Genomic DNA, 22,911 nt, shown 5'->3' with positions numbered 1-22,911 from the left:
TTGCGTTAGAACAAACCTATAGAATAGGAAGAGCGAGGACAGATTAAAGAAATGAAACCTCAAAGTAGTCATCAAATCTAATTCAAATCAATACAGGATAATGGTCCTGTTTAAAAAATAGGAAAATAAATTGCTAAATGTATCTCCTTTTTTCTCCTCTAACATCCTAGTGAGGTATGAACAAATGCTAGAAACCAAAACAGGGGTGAGGAGAAACCAAGAGGGAAGATCCCGAGCAACCCAACCGACTTCAGACGTGGAATTATCCTAGCGATGAATTATTCTAGCTCAAGTTACATTAGGAGGAAACTATGAAATAATTATGGAAACATATACCCCAGTAGAACATAACAAAGTTATACAATGTACCATGTAGACTAGCAAGACTCTTGTCACAACATTCGAGATCTAGGAGAGAAAACAGGTTATGTTTTGTCTTTTTGTTTGTTTTGAACAATTTCATCTTCAGAGAGTTTTACGAAGGAATCAACATTTCTTAAGGACTTAAAGTAAAGATTACTCAGTGTTTGACAAATGTTTGGTCAGACTGACTGTACAGCGTGTTCTCGTATGATTCACTCTTCTGAAAGTGGGAAAGTCTACTTCCAGCTCCAGTCAGGGAGATTCTGTAACTTGAGCCCTCCGTCAGGGGACGTGCTTCTGGCATTGCTTGCTACCATTCCCTCGAGTTTTTCCCCCTCCTTTCCCTTTACATTTCTTTTGGACAGGCTCTGTTATTCCATAGACCTTTAGGCTTTTCCTCTTTGTAATCAGACGCCCTGTTCACCAGTGCGCAGGAAACCGTCTTGCTTTACTTCATCTCTCCTCAGCTGCTTCTGCTGTCCTTAGCTGAACGTGTGGCTTGTCTCATCTTTTAGGTTTCCTCCTTTTGAGAAAGTGTGTACTCTTCTAGTGTAGGTCTATGTATTATTATAATTGGCATATATTAAACATATTTTTATTTATTTACTTTGGAACAGGTGTGGCTAAGTTGCTGAGGGTCTCACTAAATTGCTGAGACCGGCCTTGGACCTGTGATCTCCTGTCTCAGCTTCCCAAGTCCTGGGATTATACGCGTGCACCAACACACTGGCCTATTTCAACATTCTTTTTTTGTGTGTGTGTGTGGTACTGGGGTTCCTGGAAACCATCTACCTCTGGGCTACACTCTCAGACCTATTTTATACTTTTTATTTGGAAACAGGGTCTCTTAAGCCAGCGCGACTGGCTTCGAACCTGCGCGCGATCCTCCTGTCTCCGCCTCCCAAGTGCAGGGATTACAAGCGTGCACCACCATGTCCGGCGTTCAATATTCTTTGTAAATAAAGTGTGGATTTTACATAATGAGTTGATTCACATATATCAAAGTAATCTTGAAGAATATCTCTTATATTTGTTTATTAAAACTCATATTTCGCCGGGCGTGGTGGTGCATTCTTGTAATCCCCACGCTTGGGAGGCTGAGACAGGACGATCGCACGGGTTTGAAGCCAGCCTCAGCTACTTAGTGAGGGTTTCAGCAACTTAGTGAGATCCTGTTTCCAAATAAAATATAAAAAAGGTCTGGGAGTATAGCCCGGAGGTAGAAAGCTTCTGGGTTCTATCCCCAGTACCACCCCCAAAAAACACACTCATATTTCATAGGAAATATATTGAAATATGTTTCTCTCATCTACCTAAGACATATCTATATACTTATTTTTGCTTTTCTGCGGTACTGGGATTGAACCCAAGGCATTCTACTTGCAAGCTACACCCCCGGTCCTATTTCATTCTTTATTTTGAAACAGGGCCTCAAATTGTAGAATGCTTCACAACTTGCTGAAGTTGGCCATGAACCTGTAATCCTCCTATTTCAGACTCCCAAGTACTGGGATTACAAGTGTGTGCCACCATGCCCGGCTTCATTTTTGCTTTTTTAAAATTTAGTCTTGCTGGGCGTAATCCCAGCATTCGGGAGGCTGAGACCGGAGGATCGCAGTGCGTGGACAGCCTCAGCTACTTAGTGAGACCTGGGTTCAAAATAAAGATTTAAAAAAATAGGGCAGGGGGTGTATCTCGGAGGTCAAATGCCCCTGGGTTCCATACCCAAACCCTCAAAAAAATTAGCCTTAATTTTCATCAGATTCTTAGTTGTTGGAAATGATGGCACATGTCTATAATCCCAGCTTTTGGGAGAGTGAGACAGGACGACCACAGGTTCAAGGCCAGTCTTAACAACTTAGCACAACCCTGTTTCAAAATAAAGAATAAAAAGGGCTGGGGGTGTAGCTAAGAGGTAGAATGCTTCTAGGTTCAATCCCTAATACCAAGAAAAAGCAAGCCAAATAGTCATATTAGAAATGATTGCATCAGTTGGGCGTGGTGGTGCACGCTTGTAATCCCCGCACTTGGATGGCAGAGACAGGAGGATCGTGCAGCTTCGAAGCCAGCTGTTCTGGCTTAAGAAACCCTGTTTCCAAATAAAAAATATAAAATAGGTCTGGGAGTGTAGCCTGGAGGTAGAAGGGTTCCATCCCCAGTACCACCAAAAAAAAAAAAAAAAAAAAAGAAAAAAAAAAAAGATTGCATCAAGCCGGGCATGGCAGCACATGCTTGTAATCCCAGTACTTGTGAGGCTGAGACAGGAGGATGGCAGGTGCATGGCCAACAGCTACTTAGTGAGGCTCTTTGCAACTCAGTGAGGCTCTGTTTCAAAATAAAGAATAAAAATATAGGGCTGGGGGTGTAGAATGCCCCTGGGTTCCGTCCCCAGTACTGAAAAGAAAGAAAGAAAGAAGAAAGAAAGAAAGAAAGAAAGAAAGAAAGAAAGAAAGAAAGAAAGAAAGAGATTGCATCAAAAGACAGATCTTGATACAACCAACCCCTTCTGCTTTTGGAGTCTCCACAACACTTTTTTTTTTTCAGTACTGGGGATTAAACCCAGGGGCATTTTTACTTACAAGCCCAGCCCTATTTTTTATTCTTTATTTTGAAACAGGGTCCTTACTAAGTTGTGGAGTGCTTCACTAAGTAGCTGAGGCTGGCCATGAACCTGCCATCCTCCTGTCTCAGCCTCCCAAGTACTGGGATTGCAAGCATGCGCCGCCATGCCCAGCTTTCCTGAACACTTTCGACTCCTTTTTGCTATTGGTTTTGGGATCTAATTCTGCATATCTACATCATGTGCTTATGTGGCTAGTTCTTGATTTTTAAATGCATGATGTGTTGACTTCCCTCCTTGAAAAATGAGGCTGGAATTTCTTCCCACCCCTATCCTCCATCCATGTAGTCAGGATTCATCTTTGTTCTTCCTTCTGTCACAGGTACTTAGAGCCCTGGCTAGATCAACGCTGTCATGTTCTTACATCTATTTAAGGCTGTTTTGAATTAGACCATGTGTGTGCAAGATTTGCTTTTCTTTTGTTGCCCAACTTTTTGTTTCATTAGCAACATTTTCTTTGTGTTCATCAGTAAGTTAATGAAACTCCTCACATTCTTCCAATTCCCTCAATCACAGGGACTCAGTCGCGCTTCATGGTTGAGTCTTTGTCTTTGGAATCTTTCTGGTCTGCGCAGGTGCTTAATTGGCAGCTCCCCATTCGCCATTATCTTTGGGGATCCTCTTTGTTTCTTTGTTGAGTATCCATTTTCTGGATTCCATATTTTTTTCTTTCTTTAGTTCTGCTTTTGCTGTGAATGCATGGCCCCCTCAAGTTGTTCCTGAAAGAAAAGTACATAGGAATAAATATTTGAGACTCTGCATGTCTGAAAAGATTTTTAGTTGACTTGCACAAACAACCTTAGTTTGTTTGGATATGGAGTTCTAAGTTGGAAACAATTTTCCCTCAGGGTCTGGAGACAGCGGACTTCATTGTCTCGGCATCTTTATATTCTTCAAGTGATCTGTTTTTGTTTTTGGTTTCTGAAAGCTTGTAGGACGGTGCTGTGGTACCCGCTATTTTAAAATTTTATGATGATTTACTGCTATAGTTTGGATATGATTTAATTATGTCCCCAAAGTCCTATTGTGAGTCAAGGGTGGTCCAGAGCACGGCGTTGTTTTGAGGTGGTGGAATCTTGGAGGGGTGGGGCCTGGTGAGAGGTTCTTAGGTTATTGGAGACGTGTCCTCAGAAAAGACCGTGGGAGCCGGGCGTGGTGGCGCACGCTTGTAATCCCCGCGCTTGGGAGGCGGAGACAGGAGGATCGCGCAGGTTCGAAGCCAGCCATGCTGGCTTAAGAGACCCTGTTTCCAAAAATAAAAAAATATAAAATAGGTCTGGGAGTGTAGCCCGGATGTAGAAGGGCTTCCGGGAACCCCAGTACCACCAAAAAAAAAAAAAAAAAAAAAAAAAAAAAAAAAAGAAAAGGGAAAAGACTGTGGCTCGTGCTCTCTTCTCTCTCCTCCTCCCCCTCCCCCTCCCTCCCTCTCCCTCCCTCTCTCTCTCTCTCCCTCTCCCTCTCCCTCTCCCTCTCCCTCTCCCTCTCCCTCTCCCTCTCCCTCTCCCTCTCCCTCTCTGACTTCCTGTTAGTGATGTGAACCATTCCACACACAAGCTTCTTCTCTGTGGTTGACCCAGGTTAGAATTCAGTTGATGCTAGTACCATGCGCTGGAGCCTCTAAGACTGTGAGCTAAATAGACCCTCTCTTTCTAAGTAGCCGGTCTCAGGTGTTTATTGTAGTGACGAAGTTGATTGATCCACATGCCTCTCACAGTCCGTCTTCACCTGTGGTCCTGGCAGTCAGTACATCCTCACCAAGGAAAACTTCAGCTGCTCAAGTGAATCTTTGATAATCTGTTGTTTCCTCATTTTCTTTCCCTGGGACTTCCATTTTTTGGATGTTTGACTTCTTATATTGATTTTCCAAATGTCTTCTATTTTCTCTTTTCAACTTTTTTCTTTTCTCTGCTTTTTTAGCAATTTTTTAGCTTTATGTATCTAACGAATTTATTATTTATATTATAGTTTTGCTTCCAAAAGGAGTTTATTATTTTCTAGGTTTTTTGTGTTTGTTAATTTGTTTCTTACTCTGGGAATTAAACATAGGGGCATTCTATATCAGAGCTATACCTCCCAGCCCTATTTTATTTTTTATTTTGAGACAGTCTTACTAAATTGCTGAGGGCCTCACCAAGTTGCTGAGGCTGGCCTCAAATCTGCAATCCTCCTGTCTCCGCCTCCCAAATACTAGGATTATGGGCATAATTATTTGTCTCATGATATTCAAGATTTTTTTTATATTTATCTTTCCTATTTAAGGCTTCATTTAGAAACAAAGCTGTCTGCTTCAATTTAAGAATAGGATACTTGCTGAGCATGGTGGTTCGTGCTTGTAATCCCAGTACCTGGAGGCTGAGACAGGAGGATTGTGGGTTTATGGCCAGCCTCAGCTACTTATTGAGGCTCTCTGCCCATTTCAAAATAAAGAATAAAAAATAGGGCTGAGAGTGTAGCTTGGAGGTAATATGCCCCTGGGTTCCATCCCCAGTACCACACACAAAAAAAGCAGGGCACTGAAAAGATCATTGTTAACACCACACATGTGGATGGACCTCTAAGAATTAAAATAAGTTATTTTGCTCCTACTCAGGAACTTCCATCATCCATATCTTTCAGTACTATTTTCTTGCACTGTTCATATTTTCTCGGATGATTCATCTTTTCCACCTAGAGTGTCTCAGCTTAACTGTCAGACTTTGTGAACTGAAGCTGCTGACGCCGAGACAGTGGACAACCGGTGGACAACTCAGGTGCACCTCAGTTTCCCTGACTGCAGGCCCAGGGCTAAGTTCCCTGGTCACATGAAGCTTTCCAGCCTCCAAAAGTATGTCTGTATTATTTTCTTTCTTGTCCTCTTTGTCCTGAGTTAGTGATTAAAAATTCATTTACTGCCCGCACTGGGGATTTTAAAAGGGAGTCGAGATGAATGAGCATGCTGTACTTTCCCTCATTTAGTGGAAGTTTCAATATTATTTTTTAAGACTCGTTGACAGGCAATTTTAAATTGATAAATATTTATAAATAGAAATAGATTCACTTTATCAATAATAGAAAAAATGAGATCAGTATATATGGTCAGTATATATGGTCTCTGGCTTGTAATTTTTTTTAACCTTCCCACTGTGTGGCAATGATATCCATTCAGTAGAACTGATGCTTTGAATTTTGAAATTCCATCTTTTTCTGGGTTGGCGACATGCAGTGCCATATTCTTTTATGACATCTGGCGGCAGCAGCAAGTCCTAAGTCCCTGTGGATCTCGAGGGGCAGATGAACACTCTCCATTGTGTTGTGTTGCTGACCTCTGAGGTGAGCTAGAGTAGGGGTATTCCATGCAGTTTCCATCCTTCCCCCCTCCCCCCTCCCTCCTTCCCTCCCCTCCCTCCCTCCCTCCCTCCTTCCCTCCCTCTCTCCCCCTCTCCCTTCCTCTCTCCCCCTCTCCCCCCTCCCTCCTTCCCTCCCCTCCCTCTCTTCCTCCCTCCCTCCCCCCTCCCTCTCTTCCTCCCTCCCTCCCTCCACTGGGGATTGAACCCAGGGCCTCACACATGTTAGGCAAGTGCTCTACCAATAAGCTACATCCCCAACACAACATATTATGTTTAGTTGATGGTGAATGTGTTGGGAGTCAACCCTTCCTAAATCCTGCTCAGCTGCATCTATACTTCAGCAGCACACGTCCCCCTGGCTAGGCCACGCACGCCTGACTTACAGCTGTGCTTGACATTTCCATGCCTTGGTGCCCCTGGCGTGGCACTGAAGACGGGCTGGGTGAGAAGTGCCTGCCGCATACATGAGGACATGGTCCAGAAGAATTGTTTTGCAATTGGGTTTTTGTAAAGAAAATGTGCACATTATCACTATTTTCTTTGTTTCAGAATTTGGGCACCACATTTCTTGTCTTTTCTGTCTTGGTTATATTGCTCCAATATTTGTGCCAACAAATGTCATTAATAGGAATTTTTTTCTTTTTATTGATTAGATTGAAATGAATTGCCTAAACATTTCCAAGAATGAGGCTAAAAATCGAGTAATTCCTGCCACCACCACCATCCCTGTACTATTGAAGTATTAATGCTGAGGAACATAGGTTTTTATCACTTGGCTGTTGTTAGGTTTTGGGTGGAAAGGCGGTGTAAAGACACGAGAGAGACCGGTATGCGTGGTACCAGCTTTGAATGGTGGGTGCGGTCCTCTCAGGATGGGGGCTGGCAGTCCCAGTCGACTAGGGGGTCCATCCGAGGCTAGAAGGAAAAAGCCTCTCTTTAAAGGTAGAAGACATCCTGGGGGTGGGAATAAGCATGGGAATGCCCCTTTGCTTCCCTCAGGATATCCTGCCTGTCTCAGGATACTGCCTGCCTAAGACTCTTCTCCTCCTTCTCCAGGGTTCCGCCTCCTGAGGGGAATGGGGGAGGGACCCGATTTGTCAGCTGTTTGACTCTAGACAAGTGGTTTACCTCTCTGAGTCTTAGTGTCTTAGTGGTATTTGAAAAAAATAAGTCATAATGAAAAATAGGTTAGCTGTGAATATTTGAGTACCTATATAAAACACAGTTCTTGGCACATAAACTTCTTGATAAATTTTAGCTACAAGGATGATGAATAATAACTTTTCTGAGCAGTGAAGAAAGTAATTACCAGGTAGTGAATGCTATAAAGAAGCACAGAACACCAGCAATGTTTATCAGATGGAGGCAACTGGTACCGGACGTGTTTTATTCTTTTTGCTTTCAAAGGCTGTGGCCTGTCAGCTGCCCTCCGTTTTGAACTTGAGAAACTAGTCAGAGAAAAATGACTTTCTTGGCATGTTGGCCACGAGTGGATTGGCCCGAGGGGACCGAGTAAAAGGAAGAAGAGCAGGTCTGAGAGCCATGAGGGAAAGGTGCATTGGCAGTTGGGCCCAGGGTTACCTCCCACAGATTAAACTTTTTGTTTAAATGTTTATTGCTATTAAACTTTATTATTTTTGATCAGGCAACCCACTGACATTGTCTAAAAGTCAGATTAATACAAAAACTACACAGAAAAACCTCATTCCTGCTGGGCGTGGTGGTGCACGCTTGTAATCCCAGCATCCAGGAGGCCGAGACAGGAGGATCACGGTTCGTGGACAGCCTCAGCTACTTACTGAGGCCCTTTGCAGCTCAGTGAGACCAGTTTCAAAATAAAGAATAAAAAATTGGGCAGGGGGGTATAGCTCAGAGGTAGAATGGCCCTGGGTTCAATCCCCAGTACTGCAAAAACAACAACAACAATAAACAAAACAAACAAACAAACAAACAAAAACCCCGCTGTAATCCCAGCATTTGGAAGGCTGAGACAGTCGGATCCTGGTTTGCAGCTAGCCTCAGCTACTTAGTGAGGCCCTTTGTAATTCAGTGAGACCCTGTTTCAAAATAAAGAATAAAGAAAAAAATAGGGCTGGGGTGTAGCTCAGAGTAGAGTGCCCCTGAGTTCCATCCCCAGTACCACAAAAAAAAAAACCCAAAACCCAAAAACCTCACTCCTATGCTGGGCCCCCATGTATCTACTTTCCTTAGCTCAGATAATGGATTTTATTTTTGTTTTCCCTTAGAGTTCTTATGCAAATACAAACAAATACGGATCTATATTCTTTTCTTTCTTTCTTTCACAAAAGAAAGAGATCTGTGAATGGTCAGTAGCACTCCTTGGTATTGTGCCTGTCTTTCTTTCTTTCTTTCTTTCCTTTCTCTTTTTTTTTTTTTTTTTTTTGTGGTACTGGGGGTGGAACCCAGAGGCTTTCTACCTCCGGGCTACACTCCCAGACCTATTTTATATTTTATTTGGAAACATGGTCTCACTAAGTTGCTGAGAGCCTCACTAAGTAGCTGAGGCTGGCTTTGAACCTGTGCGATCCTCCTGTGTTAGCCTCCCAAGCGCAGGGATTACAAGTGTGCGCCACCACGCCCGGCTTTTATCTTCCTTCCTTCCTTCCTTCCTTCCTTCCTTCTTTCCTTCCTTCCTTTCTCTCTCTCTCTCTCTCTCTCTCTCTCTCTCTCTCTCTCTCTCTCCTTTCTTTCTCTCTCTTTCTTTCTTTCTTTCTTTCTTTCTTTCTTTCTTTCTTTCTTTCTTTTTCTCTCTTTTCTCTTATTTTGGCAGTACTAGAGATGGAACCCAGGGGCATTCTACCTTCAAGCTACACCCCCAGCCCAATTTTTTTTTCCTATTCTTTATTTTGAAACAGGGTCTCACTGAATTGCTAAGTAGCTGAGGCTGTCCACGAACCATGATCCTACTGTCCCAGCCTTCCAAATGCTGTTATTACAGCATTTTTAGGGTGTCACTAACTTGCAGAGGGCCTCACTAAGTAGCTGAGGCTGGCCATGAACCCAGATCCTCCTGTCTCAGCCTCCCAAGCACTGGGGTTACAAATGTGCGCCACCACGCCATACTCGCCAATTAAAAAATGTGTTATGCAGTTGCCGGGCATGGTGGCGCACGCCTGTAATCCCCGCGCTTGGAATGTGGAGACAGGAGGATTGCGCAGGTTTGAAGCCAGCCTCTCTGGCTTAAGAGACCCTGTTTCCAAATAAAATATAAAAAGTAGGTTTGGGAGTGTAACCCTGAGGTAGAAGGGTTTCCAGTACCTCCAAAAATTATATATATATTTATATATTTATATATATTATATATATATATTATATATATATGTTGCAGATTTTTCAGTAACAGTAAAAGGGTTATGCATTCTTTTTGATCATGTGAATAGCTTTGTATTGTATGGATATATCAAAATCTAGCCAATTATTTACTTGTTCATTTGTTTGTTTATGGTGCTGGGGATTTAACCTGGGACCTTGTGCATACTAGGCAAACACTATCACGAGCCACACCCCTTTACTTACTTATTTTTATTTATTGAGGGTCTCAATAAATTGCCCAGGCTGGCTTTGAATTTGTGATTCTCCTTCCTCAGCTTCCTAAGTAGCTAGGATTACAGGCGTGTACCTCCACCCCTGGCTACAAGTGTGTGCCACCACGCCCAGCTTAAGACCCTGCTTTAAAATAAAAAGTAAAATATGCCAGGCGTGGTGACACACACGTGTAATCCCAGTACTTGGGAGGCTGAGACAGGAGGATCCTAGGTTCTCAGCCAACCTTGGCTACTGAGTGAGGCCCTCTGCAACTCATTGAGACCCTTTTTCAAAATAAAAAATAAAAAATAGGGCTAGGGGTGTAGTTTGGAGGTAGAATTGCCCTGGGTTCAATCCCCAGTACTTCCCTAAATAAATACATAAATAAATAAAATGAAATATGACTGAGGGTTATAGCTCAGAGGTTGAATGAACCTGGCTGCTAGTACCAAAAAAAATTTGTGTTTGTTCTATTGATATCCAACAAAGTATTAATTTACTTGTTCTCTTTGTTTCAACTCTTTGTATCTGTTTTAATTCCTAATTTTAAACTTTCCCTTAGTTTATTTTTGCTCTTTCCCTAACTTCTACACATGGACTTAATTTATTTAATTTTGGTCTATTTATTCATATTATTATTTAACACTTTGAATTTTTATCTTTATTTTTATTCCATGGGTAATAATGACTGTTTCCATTATTGTTGTTCTCGAGAATTTCTACAGTTTTGATTAACACACTCTCTCTTCCTTTCTTTCATTTTCTTTTTTTTTTTTTTTTTTTTTTTGTGTGTGTGTGTGGTAATGAGAATGGAATCCAGGGGCATTCTACCTCTTAGCTACACCTCTTACCCTATTTTATTTTTTATTTTGAAACAGAGTCTCACTAAGTTGTGAGGGCCTTGATAAGTTGTTGAGGCTAGCCTCAAATCTCCAATTATCCTGTCTCAGTCTCCTAATTACTGGGATTACAGGTGTGTGCCACCATGCCTGGCTTAGCAATATTATATATATATATATATATATATATATATTATATAGTTGCTTAAGAGTTCTAGATGTCCAGGCAAATGGGATTTTTATTTTCTAATTCAGATAAAATTTTAATTTTTGCTTCTCTATCCTTTTTAGATTTTGGATAGTATTTTTTCTTCTATTACTTGCCTATGTATAATTTTCTCAATCCTAGACAACGCATATTTGCTATTTCTTGAGCAATGTTGTCCTTAATAGCTTGTTTCCCTTCCCCACCTTAACGCAGTTTTAATTATTTTTGTTAATATTTATCTTTGTACTGTTAAATGTTTTTGCTCCTGACTTGGCTTGTCAGCCTTGAATAAGTGGTCCACGCACTACTCTGCCTCCCGTCGGGGTGGTCTTCCGAAGCTCAAAGACTTCCTTCATCCGCTTTCCCTTCAAACATGGCATTTCTGTGGGTTTCTCCTTGCAGCCACAACTTTTTCTCTCCCAAAGCAAACCAGGCTCAGGAGGCCTCTGAGCCTCTCTTGTATTCCTGTCCCCACCTACCAGGGTGGTCCTCTCATGTACAGGAGCCAAATTTTCCTCCACTTTCTGAGCTCTGCCATGGCTGGGCCCTCCCTAACACACACACACACACACACACACACACACACACACACACACACACACTCTCTCTCTCTCTCTCTCTCTCTCTCTCTCCTTTCTTTCCTTCCCTTCCTCCCCACCCCCTTTTTAAATTATTTTGTGGTACTGGGGATTGAGTCCAGGGGCATTCTACCTCTAAGCTATGCTCCCAGCCCCTATTTGTTTATTTTATTTTATTTTATTTTATTTTATTTTTTGGTACTGGGGGTGGAACTCAGGGGCTTTTCTACCTCCAGGCTATACTCCCAGACCTATTTTATACTTTATTTGGAAACAGGGTCTCGCTAAGTTGCTGAGAGCCTCACTAAGTAGCTGAGGCTGGCTTCGAACCTGTGTGATCCTCCTGTCTCAGCCTCCCAAGCGCTGGGATTACAATCGTGCGCCACCACGCCCGGCTTGTTTATTTTTATTTTAAAACAGTCAAGTTACCACACACTAAGTAGCTTTCAGCACTGAGCTATTAAGATACTGTGTGCTGGCCTTGAACCTGTGATCTTCCTGCCTCCGACTCACAAGCACTGGGTTGACAGGCATTCACCACCACACTCAGCTCTTTTCTTCCTTCTTTCTCAACACACTTTTGGAAGTTTGGTTCTGTTTGATCTCAGCTCTGTCGGGAGTTTTGTTTACAATGTCTGCGCAGTGGGCTCTTTAGGGTATATATTTTTGCAGGGTGTCTGTTTTGGGTCCTGTCACTGATGAGTCATTCCACCCTCATGGGCCTCCCCTCCTGCTGCCTCTCACAGGCTTGGTCCAGTCCCTGGAATTAGTTTTCTTCACTGATTCTTGGGTTTATGGGGTGTAATATCTCTTGTCCACCTTGTTACTGTGTAGTCTCCAGGAGAAGGAAGGAAGTTGAATCCCAACCCCTGGCTGTATTCTTTCTGTAAGTCAATCTTGGACTTTCATACCTTTAGTAGATATTCTTATGCAATTCACTGACGATCTGTTTATGAGATATTCAGCATAATTTGGATCTCAATTTAACATGCACAGTGGATCAAAACCAACCCATTATAGTGTTTTAATTCTCTTGTGTTTGTTTGTATTTATTTATTGGTGGGTACTGGGGTTCCTGGAAACCCTCTATCTCCAGGCTACACTCCCAGACCTATTTTATACTTTTTATTTGGAAACAGGGTCTCTTAAGCCAGCGCGGCTGGCTTCGAACCTGCGCGATCTTCCCGTCTCCGCCTCCCAAGCGTGCGTCACCACGCCTGGCGTTAATTCTCTTGTGTTTAAAACTTACATCACTAACTGCTGTTGCTGCAATAAACAGAGGAGGCCATTACGGATGCTCCTCAACTTACAATGGCGTTAGGCTGAAAGTATAACTGTGAAAGTGACTTTAATACACCTCGCCTATCGAGCACTGTAGCTTAGCCTACTCAACCTTGAACATGCTCAGAACACTCACAGTGGCTCGAGTTGGGCAAAATCCTCTAGGCTAACACAAAGTCTATTTGATAATAAAATGTTGACTAGATCATAGCATTTGTTGAATCCAGTTGTCCCTTAGTATCTGCAAGGGATTGTTTCTAGGATTCCCTATAAATACCAAAATCTGTATCCAAAGATGCTCAAGTCCCTGACATAAAATGGTGTATAGTATTTGTTATTACCTTTGTACATCCTCCTGTCATGTAAGAGTTCCCAAACTTATTTGGCTTACCACCCATTTTAAGAAGAAAATAGTCAATGGTCTCCTGGAAATATACTTTCCTTAAAAGAATACACAGAAAGATGTATAACAGATTCGTGTTCTTTCATGTGTATTTTGTTCCAGTGCTCCTTGGGGAGGTGGGACCGCCATGGGGCCTGCCTTTGACCATGGCAGCCAGCAGAGGGCGTGTCTCAAAGCTGACATTTTCCCTCTTTTATACTCCCTTCTTCATTTCCTGTTATCAAATATTTACTGGTGGACGAGAACCTGACGCCTGTAGACCTTCATAAGCACTGACTCAAGGAAGACTCAAGTATGAACTGCGTCCCTGCTGCGAAGACGCCAGAGCGACCCTGAGGAGCTGTGGAAGAGGCTTGATCCCTTTGTTCAGGGAGAATCTGGGGCTTGTTTCCTGAGTGCTTAAGTTCACTAGTTTCTGATTTGCTAGCAAATCAAAAACTTTCATTTTTCTTCTTCCTAAAGCGTTTTCCCCAATTATTTGATTTGGCAAACTGGGGCAAGTAAGTACCAGAATTTGGTACAGTATTGCTCACTGTGGTATCCTAGGATTGTACTTAATATGCCTAACACAATGTAAGTAGTGTGTAAATAGTGATCATACTGTATTGTGTGGGGAATGATGGCAAGGACAAAAAGCATACACAAGTTTAGAACAGTCATAGTTTTTTCTGAATATTTTGACCTGTGGTTGGTTGAATCCATGGACATAGCACCCTGGGATATAGATGACCCACTCTACCTGTATCCAGGAAACACCGGCAGCACTACACAGTTGGTTGTTTCTCTCATGATCCTGAGGCTAATTGGGAGCTTTGCTTGCTATTTCTGCCCAGTGCCAAGTGAGGAGCTTGAACTACATATAACTAGCTCTGGAAAAGACCCAAATTCAAAATTCGAAGTAGTTTCTGGTGCATGCTGTAATCTTAGTGCTTGGGAGGCTGAGATAAGAGGATTGCAGGTTTGTGGTCAGCCTCAGCAATTTATCAAGGCCTTCTGCAACTTAGTTTCAAAATAAATAAAAAAAATAGGACTGGGGTGGTATAGCTCAGAGGTAAAATGCCCCTGGGTTCAGTCCCTGATAGAAAAAAAAAAGTTTTTACTGCTGGGCACTGTGGTGCACACCTGTCTCAGTCTCTCAGTACTTGATACTGATAGCAGCAGGTTCCAGGACAGCCTCAGCAACCTATCAAGACCCTGTTTCATAGCCAGGCATGGTGGCTCACACTTGTAATCCCAGTACTTGGGAGGCTGAGACAGGAGGATCGGCAGGTTGGAAGCCAGCCTCAGCAGCTTAGTGAGGCGCTCAGCAACTTAGTGAGACCCTGTTTCCAAATAAAATATAAATATAAAAATAGGTCTGGGGGCTTAGGCCCGGAGGTAGAAGGCCCCTGGGTTTTAGCCCCAGTAGAACACACATACACACACACACACACACACACACACACACACACACACACACACACAGTTTCAAAACAGAAAATTTAAAGAGCTAGGGGTGTAGCTCAGAAGTAGAAGGCAGAATGCTTTTGAATTCAATCGCAGTACCACACACAAAAAACGTTTTTACTGATTTTGTTATGGGAGTAAGTAAACTTACTAGTTTAAATTTAGGTGGTAGCGGGGCGTGGTGGCGCACGCTTGTAATCCCCGCGCTTGGGAGGTGGAGACCGAGGATCGCACAGGTTGGAAGCCAGCCGCGCTGGCGTAAGAGACCCTGTTTCCAAATAAAATATATATAATAGGTCTGGGAGTGTAGCCCGGAGGTAGAAGGGCTTCCAGGAACCCCAGTACCATCAAAAAATAAAATAAAATAAAATAATTTTAGGTGGTAAAGAACAAATTTGAGTACCTGCTATACTGTGGAACAATTGTTAAGGTAAGCACTGCTCTCTGAAAGAAAAGCCTACAAAGCATCTAAAGTAAGGTTAGTTACTCCTGGACTACAACCAGAGACTTACAGCTTCGCGATTTGTCTTCGAAATACATTGGAGACTAAAGGCGCTTTTAGTAACTTTATTTTCCAAAAATCTGTTTTATGAATATGTTTTCTTATACATCTCTACTTCTTTAAAAACAAATAGAACAAAGAAACTCATCTTCATGCAGGTAGGGAGTCAGCCAAGTTCGGCTTTTAAAGAGGTTAGGTCCGCAGACAGCTGGTTTGCGCTCGGCCTCTGCAGGGCGCTGGCCTCCCAGCAGGCTTTGATGGTGCTCGCGAGCCTCTGCCCCGGGAGAGAGTCCCTGAAGACCCCGGCTGCGAGGGACGGGCGCAGGTTGTGGGCCACGACCGCGTAGAGCACGTGCTGCCGCTCCCCGCGGTAGGGCACCTCCCGGGTGCTCATTTGCCAGAGCGTGATGGCAAAGGCATAGATGTCGGCTTTGGGGGTCACCCTCTCTCCTTTCAGGAGCTCTGGGGCTCGGTGGGTGTACGTGCCTCCCAGGTAGTGAGAAGTCTGGAGGGACTGCAGGTCTTTCAGCTTCTCGGAGCAACCAAAATCACCAATTTTGCAGACATCCTGCTCACTAATCAGAATGTTGGCTGGCTTCAGATCCAGGTGCACAATGCTTTGTGAGTGGAGGAAACGCAGGCCGCTCACAACATCCAGGGAATACTTCAGACACTTCCCCAGGCTTAGCTGCTCTCCATCGAGGTGGCTAGAGTCCCCCACCTCCTCCTCGGGGTGGCGGGTGGTGCCATAGATGACTTGGTGTAAAGTGACGTTGCCCCCAAACTCCATGATGATGGTTCCTAGACTGTCGGAGCCCGCAGGTGTGTGCGTGCTGGCAGCCACCACCCGCACTATGTTGTTGTGGCGCAGCTTTGCGATGTTGAGCTCGGCCCAGAAGCTCCGCTGGGATGCCCTTCGGTTCTTCGTGCTCCTGGTCACTTGTTTTATGGCCACAAGGACACCATGGTAAGTCGCCTTGTACACGGAGCCAAACCCTCCGGTGCCCAGCTTCTGTAGCAAGCACACCTGTTCCCAGTCAATGGAGCACCAGGCCAGCCGGCGTGGCAGCCGCGGGGCCCGGGCAGGAGCAGCCCCCAGGACCAGCTTCCCAGGGAGCACGGAAGGGCTGCTGCAGGGTCGTGAGTCCGCCGACGGCGAGAGCTCGCCTGGGAGGAAGTGGCGCAGGACCAGAGGCGAAGGCATCACACTCCCCGAGAGGATGCTGAGGTTGCCAGGGCAAGTGCAAAGACCAGGAACAGCCCTGGCAACTTGGGAACATGGCTGACTACTCCTTCCTCCACCCCAGCGCTTTTCTCCTCCTCCTTGTTTTCTTTGAATGAGATACATCTGTGCTGCCGTTCAGCTCAGGTTTGTATCACCTAGCACAACAATCCCTTTCACATGAAAGCATTGCAGTTCCGCATTTAAAGTGATTCTTTTCCTAACAGCCTCCCCGGATAAGCAGCACTGAGCTGCCCCATAACTCCGCCCCTCTTTTAACCACCATCATCCTTTAATCATAGTAAAGTAGGCTTTTTCAAGTCTCTTCCAATGAACATTATCAATTCTTGGGTACAATGAAATTGCTGGGCACTTTGCAGGCTATAATGATTGTTACTGTTATTCTCCAAGGCATCAAATCACTTCCAACAGTTACTGGATGCAAGAGTTGAAATATAAATAACAGACATTTGTTGAATCACTTACTAGGGTGCAACGCTCATAGGATTTAGAAACTGCCACCTTAAAGTAATTGATATGAATAGATACAGGTCAAACCACATACCATCTAGTTTCATCAGGGAAAAGAGAATTCCATGACCCTATTTTATTTATACAGCAAATTAGCAAGCCTTTTTATCAACACGTTGACTTCTTAGCAATCTTTTCCAAGGCAATTCAGCCCACCAGGTAAGCTGACTTGCAAGAGATTCAAGACTTCACAGCAAATGAATTGCATACTTCTCTTTTTTTTCTCTCTCTTTCTTTTCTTGTTTTATACTGGAGATTGAATCCAGAGGCATTTTATCTCCAAGGCACACACCCAGCCCAATTTTATTATTTTATTTGGAAACAGGATCTTACTAGGTTTCTGGGAGCCTTGCTAAGTTGCCAAAGCTGGCTACGAACCTGTGATCCTCCTGTCTTAGCCTCCCAAGTGCTAGGGTTACAAGTGTGCCCCACCATGCCTCGCAGAGTTGCAGAAGTTTTGAAGCAGAGTTTGGAGATTAAAAAGAACAAAATGAGCCGGGTGTGTTGGCGCAAGCTTGTAATCCCCGCGCTTGGGAGGCGGAGACAGGAGGATCGCGCAGGTTCGAAGCCAGCCTTGCTGGCTTAAGAGAGCCTGTTTCCAAATGTTAAAACAGTATAAAAATAGGTCTGGGAGTGTAGCCTGGAGGTAGAAGGGTTTCCAGGAACCCCAGTATCACCACCACCACCAAAAACAAAACAAAACAAAACAAAAAACACCATAGTTCTGTCCATGCATATAGGTGGTATATAATCACATTTTTATGATATTTCATGGTGCTTCTGGTTTGTGTTAGTAAGAAGGTAAGTTAATAAATATGATCCGTTTACCTAAGCAACCTGAAGTACAAGTGGTCCTAGAAGAGCATTTCTACTTTACGCAGTGTGGCTTTGTATGCCATCTTAAATATATTCAACCTGTGTGAGCCTCAATCTTTTCACGAAAAAAGTTAGGGTAATAATACTTACTAGAATAAACATTACTTTGGGATAAAAATTGAGGCGTTTTATCCAGGTTAATAAAAATAAATATATTTAAAAATGTAAACTATAGCCTGGTGTGGTGCCTCACAACCGTAGCTCTCAAAACTCCGAAGGAGCTCAAGGTAAACCAGCAAGAGCCCCATTTCCTAAACAACAACAACAAAGTATGGAATATTTTAGAGCTGTACTTCAGTACATAAAAGTTCATAAAAAAAGGTACATAAAAGCTGTACTTTAGTAATAAAAGTTAAAATATAATTATATTCTATAATAAGTCTATGTCTATATGGCAAAATTTGATTAATACTTGAAAGCAGGATCTATCTCCTTTATGGATTTCTTCTTCTCTGTAACCCTTAAATTATGATGTTCTTGATTTTTAGTCCTGATTTCGTTACTGCACATACAGTCTACAATATTTTGGATATCAGAAATGGGGAAGTCTTAACTTAGCATGGCTAAGAACAAAGGCCCCGAGGCCAGATGACCTACTTTGTTACTAGCCCACACTGCTTCAGTAGCCTCATCTGCAAAAATAAGGAAAACACGCCCACCCTAACATTATTGGAAGGAAGAGTAACAGGTTTAAGTTCTATTTAGGTCAGGCTGTATAGCAGGTAGCACCTAAGTGCTAATCATTACTCATGAGACTTATAAAAAATCCCGATGCATATGGATTTACACCCATAAAGAACTCACAGACTTGTCAGATGATATTGGTTTAAAAGTAACCAACCGGTATTGAAGGAATTTATTTTGCTGTACGTTAAAATCTGAGTATTTTTCTGCTCTTACATTTTGAGGTTAAAGATATAAAGCACGTTGCATTGTGGGATCTACTAAATATGTGGAGAGTTGGCACTAATTTGATAAAATACAATAAGCCTTTGTGACCCCCAAAGATAAAGAGCAAACTCTGTTGCTAACAGGACAGGTGCTACCTGGAATTGGAAACGAAACAAAAGAAAGTAAAGGTGTGTGTCTCCTGATGAGCTTCTCGGTTTGGAGGTCTACTCCTTTATTAACATGCTTCCACACCAGGTCAACAACAGCATATTTGTCACAAGATGTGACAACAGATACCAGAATCAATAGCTCGTTTAGTTCGATTTAATTTAATTTATTTCTCTTTTATTTTTTTTATTGGTGCATTATATTCATACATCATATTGGGGTAAAAAACTTGTGTGGACATACATGTACACATCACTGATTTAACCCCTACCCAATTCCCATCCTATTCCCTCCCCATCCCTCCTTCCTTTGCTTGGTTTAGTGGTTGACTTAGATATGTTTAAGTACATTGTGTGTTTTAGAGATTTTTCTCCCCCCCCCCCTTTCTCCTCATTTAGGTTGTCTTGTTTCCTCCTCTATAGGATTTCCTTTTTCATCTAGAGTTCCTCCTATGACCCATTTCTCCTTAGCTTTCACATATTAGGGAAAGCATCTGATTTCTTATTTTTTGTGACTGACTAATCTCTCTTAGCATAATGTCCTCCAGTTCCATCCATTTCTCTGAAAATGATGTAATTGAGTTTTTTTTAATGGCTGAATAAAATTCCATTGTGTACATATCCCACAGTTTTGTAATCCATTCATCTGTTGATGGACATCTTGGCTGGTTCCATAGTTTGGCTATGGTGAATTGTTAGCTGGATTTTAATCAGAGATGAGAACAGCTTTAGTGGGGAGGCTGGCCCTGCTCTGGGCCAGGGGCTCCCGCCCTTGCAGAAGGCGGCGCTGGAGGAGAGGAGGTGGGCAGGGGGCAGGAGGCTGGGAAGACCCCCGCGGTCCCGGGAAACGCGCTGCTCGCCCTGGCCTCAGGAAGCCGGGACGAGGTCGCCACGTCCCCACCCCGGCTGCCAAAGGCGCGCAGGCCGGCTCCCCTCGGCACACAGTGACCCCGCATCGCAGTTCGGAGTCACCGAGTAGTCTTGAGGAAGTCATTTGCAAGACCGCGAACTCCTCGCGACCCAGAGAACCCAAAGACCACGGGCGGGGAAAGCGGCGCATGCGCAGGAGTGCGCGGCCCGGCTCTGAGCTCAGGGTACCTCAGAGGGCCCCGGGCGCCGCCTCCAATTTGAGCACGGGGAGACTTCGCTTTTGCCTTTTTATTTTTTATTATTTTTAATTTTTATCTTTTGCGGTACTGGGGTTAGAACTCAGGAACATTCTACCTCCGAGCTACACCCCCAGCCCTCTTTGTTTATTCTTTATTTTGACACCTGGTCTCACTGCGTTGCAAAGGGCCTCACTAAGTAGCTGAGGCTGTCTGTGAACCCGGATCCTCCTCTCTCAGCCTTCCAAATGCTGGGATTACAAGCGAGCGCCACCATGCCGGGCTCACTTTTGCCTTTATTTTTTTTAGAACGAACAAATGAAAATGTGGACGAATACATGTTTTTTTTTTTTTTAAACCCCAGATTTTCAATATAAAGATTACAGTGTAAAACTTGAAAAACATATTTTTTTATAAAAATAAAGTGGCATTATGCCATCATGCTATTGATATTATTCTAAACTTTGGATTTTCACTTAGCAATGCAACATCAATTTGTTTCTATGTCAGTGAAATGCATGGAGAGCTACTTGAATTTTTCTGTGGTCATCACAAGATGTCAGGGGCCCACCAAGTTTGCATGCACATTCCTGGGTGTAGCCTGTGCAGGAGCCTACTACTGTCTATTTGGAGACTAGGTTGGTAGCTGCCGTCTGGGCCAATCTCTTGGATTTGTGTTTTAACTGTTTTTGTTTTTTGTGTTTTTGTTTTGTTTTATTTTTAAAAGATGGTGGTGGTAGTACTGGAGATTGAACCCAGCTAGGGGCTTTCTACCGCTGAGCTACACTCTTAGTACAATTTTTAAATTTTGAAATGGGGTCTTATTAAGTTGTAGATGGCCTTGTTAAGTTGCTGAGGCTGGCCACGACCTGCCATTCTCCTGTTTCAGCCTCCCAAGTGCTGGGATTACAGGTGTGTGCACCACCATGCCTGACTGTGACTTAACTCTTAAGATACATTAATATATTTTTACTTCTTCCCTAAATAAATATACCTTGCTGTTTTCACATATACTTGACTATAAAATGTGCATGAATATCTGAAAATGGACATTTGGCTGTCGCAAAAGGCTTCTGGTCACAACTTATAGGATCATTTTGTTGGCATCCTCCTATAAGCCAGAAAGAGCCATTTGATATTTATTAAATTCTATATTTTTCCTTTGATAGTAAGCGAAAATAATAGTATGCTTGATGAAAGGCTTAACTGTAATATAGTCTATTCCATTTACCATCTCTACACAACTTTATGCAAATTGTCCTTTTGTGTACCACTGAGATGTTGGACTCTTGACTTTTCATATATTCAACATAATTCAATCAAGACAAAAACTAAATTTTTTTGTGTGATCTGTGGATGGAACCCAGGGGCATTCGACCCCCGAACTACACCCCCTGCCCTATTTTTTATTCTTTATTTTGAAACAGGGCCTCACTAAGTAGCTGATCCTCAGGTCTAACTAACCACGATCCTCAGGTCTCAGCCTCCTAAATGCTGGGATTACAAGTGTGTATCACCATGCCCTGCTAAGACAAAAAATATTTTTTTATTGCTGAAACTGACACACTGTGACCAATGGACGGACTATATTTTTTCCAGTATTGTGGATTGAACCCAAGGACTCTCTACTACTGAGATTTATCTCCAACTCCAACCCATTTTTTTTTTTTTTTTTGAGACAGGATTTCACTGATTTGCCCAGGCTGGCCTTAAACTTCCATTGTCCTGCCTTACTCTGCATCCTGCCTTAGTGTTCGTAGTAACTGGGATTACAGGTGTGCACCAACACACCCAGTTTGTTGTGTTGTTTTGACATAGTCACATTTGATATGGTTTGGGAGAATATGGTTGTGGGGAAACTGTTTCCCGGGAACCTCTGTGAGGGTCCTAGGACACATTTTCCCCCAACCCATAAAAAAACCCAAAACGACCCAAAACAGAAAAACCGTGGATTCTTGTCCTAAGCTAAGAATAAATATGCATAGCTTGGACAGTTGCTGAAGATTAAAAGAAGTTTATTAAAAACATAGAAATACAGAAAATAGAAATACAGAAAATAGTTACAGCCCCATGCCAAAATGGCATGAGGTGGGGAAGGGTGGCCCAGGCCAACTCACCATTCCCAAGATACAGCACGTGGACCGGAATTTTTATACCCATGACCTCCATCTTGTTTGCATAATTCTGACGTAGTGAACATCCCTGTAAGGTACCTCCCCTTACCCTGTAAGGTACCTCCCCCAGCAAGGTGTGGCAAAGTGTCTCCTTTCATGAAGGTCGGCCCCTCCTACCGTCTTAGCTGGCTTATCATGTAGATCTGTCTTTAGATGGTTTGAAATCAGAAAATATACATCTTCTAATTTTGTTCTTTTTCGAGATCGTTTTGGGTATCTAGAATCCATATTCCATATTAGGATAGATTTTTTTCTGAAAAATAAATATATAAATATATGATAGTTTCACCTAAATAAAAAAATATTCTCTGGTAAGAAAGAAAGCAAAAAGAAATATTGAAATGTTATCTCTATGTTATCAAAAGCTTGGTATCAGACAAATGAAACTGTTATGTGAGATTATCATTTTTAATTTTGGATTAATTGCTATAATACTAGATGTCAACCACTAAGCCAAGCATGGGAAGGAGGGATGGGGAGGGAATGGGTTGGGGATTGGGTGGGGGTTGACTGGTGATGTGTGCATGTATGTCTACAAAAGTTTTCTTTGTATCCCACTATGATGTATGAATACAGTGCACCAATAAAAAAAAAAAACCCAAAAAAAACATAAAAAAAAAAAAGAGAAAGGCCTAGTTCTCCTCTCCTAAGATCTGTCTTTAGATAAAGGCCTAGTTCTCCTCTCCTATTGACTTGTTAATTACTTTTAGCTAGGTTAAGTTACATTGGAATAGTTGCCTGCTTTTAGGCAGAAACCAAGTCCTTGCACAGATTTGCCCCTCACCCAATTTTTGAAATATTAATAATCATAGCTTTCTCAAATCTTCCTAGG

General features: G+C 42.8%; 1 protein-coding gene across 1 annotated transcript; it reads right to left on the bottom strand.

Moving 5' to 3' along the window:
* Positions 1–15,278: 15,278 nt before the first annotated feature.
* On the bottom strand, positions 15,279–16,316 carry MOS (MOS proto-oncogene, serine/threonine kinase; the record flags this gene model as incomplete). The annotated part of the gene is made up of 1 exon (XM_080693546.1): positions 15,279–16,316. One exon carries the CDS (start codon positions 16,314–16,316, stop codon positions 15,279–15,281), a length of 1,038 nt encoding a protein of 345 aa, XP_080549672.1.
* Between the last annotated feature and the right edge of the window lie 6,595 nt (positions 16,317–22,911).

This window comes from Muscardinus avellanarius (genome assembly GCF_963383645.1).
Source record: "Muscardinus avellanarius genome assembly, chromosome: 4".
NCBI classification, from domain to species: Eukaryota; Metazoa; Chordata; class Mammalia; order Rodentia; family Gliridae; genus Muscardinus; species Muscardinus avellanarius.
Note: the sequence above shows the minus strand (reverse complement) of the source record. Positions and strands in the feature narration are given on the sequence as shown.